Raw genomic sequence first — 2,527 nt, forward strand, 5'->3', positions numbered from 1 at the left:
CACAATCCTGTCACACCCAGACTAATGGCACACTCCTGTCACACCCAGCGTAGTGTTGTCAAACTCCTGTAATACCCAGGGTAGTGTTGTCACATGTGTGTCATTCACAGGGTGTTCTATATTTTGCTCCCATAGTGATGTTACTACAGGCTTGTCACCCCCAGTGGTGTCACATTTATGTTACCAAGATGTCAGAGTCGTGTTATATAGTCATCTCCTGTGATGTCACAGGTCCTGACAATGACCTCACAAATGAAAGCTCCTTACCCATTCATATGGATAAGGCATATATCACCTTTTAAATATTCCAGACTTTAATGCTCAGAATATCAGTTAGAATGATCATCAAAAAGTCCCTTGAATTAATTTTCCTGATCGACTTAATTTAATTGAAACTTCATCATTCATGGAATTGATATGTAGCAGAAAACATGTAATGTTAAATAGTTGTTTTGTGTTTGGAATTTTGTTACAGTTTTTATTTTTATTTGCAGAAATGTGAAGGCTTCATTCAGCCGGAGTACAAGAAGTTCTCCCTGGATCCGCAGATTACTTCTTATGAGATGCTTCAACATATTCTCGCAAGTGCCTTCAGTATAAAAGGGTAGGTTTCACCTCTTTATCTCCATATCACCAACATATCATTTCAAATGTCACGTCTTATGAGATCCTTCAACCTATCTGGTAAAAATGTCACATCTTACGAGATCCTTCAACCTATCAGGTTAAAATGTCACATCTTACGAAATCCTTCAACCTATCAGGTAAAAATGTCACATCTTAAGAGATCCTTCAACCTATCGGGTAAAAATTTCACATCTTACGAGATCCTTCAACCTATCAGGTAAAAATTTCACATCTTACGAGATCCTTCAACCTATCAGATACAAATTTCACATCTTACGAGATCCTTCAAAATATCAGGTAAAAATGTCACATCTTACGAGATCCTTCATATATCAGGTAAAAATGTCACATTTTACGAGATCCTTCAACCTATCAGATTCAAATTTCACATCTTACGAGATCCTTCAACATATCAGGTAAAAATGTCACACCTTACGAGATCCTTCAACATATCAGGTAAAAATGTCACATCTTACGAGATCCTTCAACCTATCAGCCAGTGCTTGTGTCTCATCCCTCCACACCATTAACATATAGAGTAAAAATGTCCTTCCTTGCAAGATCGTTCAACTTATTCTCACCAATACCTTCAGTGTAAAAGGGTGGGTATACATATATCTTCTTATGGGGTTCCTAATGTCATCAGCCAGTGTCTTCAATATAAAAGGACATGTCTCACTCCTCCATACAGCCATTGTATAGGGTAAAAATATCACTTCTTACACTGTAGCCAGTATAAAGGATGGGTGTATGAGGGTCCTCTCATATACGTATACCCACCCTTATATTCTGGAGACACTGGCTGACCACAGCCAGCAATCATTAATGTACCTGCTGGCAGAACCAGGACTTCTAACTGACCACGGAGGGTAGTAAAGGCCACTAACCCTCTCTTATTGACCGAACACAGACACGACATCAATGATCACATTGACCGAACACAGACACGACGTCGGTGATCACATTGACCGAACACAGACATTACGTCGGTTCACATTGACCGAACATAGACACGACATCAGTGATAATATTGACCGAACACAGACACGACGTCGGTTCACATTGACCGAACATAGACACGACATCGCCAATCACATTGACCGAACACAGACATTACATCGGTTCACATTGACCGAACATAGACACGACGGCGGTGATAATATTGACAGAACACAGACACGACGTCGGTGATAATATTGACAGAACACAGACATGACGTCGGTGATCACATTGACCGAACACAGACATGACGTCGGTTCACATTGACCGAACACAGACACGACATTGCCAATCACATTGACGGAACACAGACACGACGTCGGTGATCACATTGACCAAACACAGACACGATGTCGCTGATCACATTGACCGAACACAGACATGACGTCGGTGATCACATTGACCGAACACAGACACAACGTCAGTGATCACATTGACAGAACACAGACACGACGTCGGTTCACATTGACCAAACATAGACACGACATCAGTGATAATATTGACAGAACACAGACATGAAGTCAGTGATCACATTGACCGAACACAGACACGATGTCGCTGATCACATTGACCGAACACAGACATGACGTTGGTGATCACATTGACCGAACACAGACACGACGTCAGTGATCACATTGACCGAACACAGACATGACGTCGGTGATAACATTGACCGAACACAGACATTACGTCGGTTCACATTGACCAAACATAGACACGACATCAGTGATAATATTGACAGAACACAGACATGAAGTCAGTGATCACATTGACCGAACACAGACACGATGTCGCTGATCACATTGACCGAACACAGACATGACGTTGGTGATCACATTGACCGAACACAGACACAACGTCAGTGATCACATTGACCGAACACAGACATGACGTCGGTGAT

The 2,527-nt window shown here is 41.7% G+C and overlaps 1 protein-coding gene across 1 annotated transcript in view; it reads left to right on the forward strand.

Moving 5' to 3' along the window:
- Positions 1–495: 495 nt before the first annotated feature.
- The window catches only part of LOC110441301 (TBC1 domain family member 25-like), a 20,819-nt gene continuing 18,787 nt past the window's right edge, over positions 496–2,527 (forward strand). The window contains exon 1 of the mRNA XM_021484413.1: positions 496–604. Coding sequence (XP_021340088.1) covers positions 564–604 — 41 coding nt within the window. The 5' untranslated portion in view covers positions 496–563. The remainder of the gene's footprint in view (positions 605–2,527) is intronic.

This window comes from Mizuhopecten yessoensis, unplaced genomic scaffold (genome assembly GCF_002113885.1).
Source record: "Mizuhopecten yessoensis strain PY_sf001 unplaced genomic scaffold, ASM211388v2 scaffold715847, whole genome shotgun sequence".
NCBI classification, from domain to species: Eukaryota; Metazoa; Mollusca; class Bivalvia; order Pectinida; family Pectinidae; genus Mizuhopecten; species Mizuhopecten yessoensis.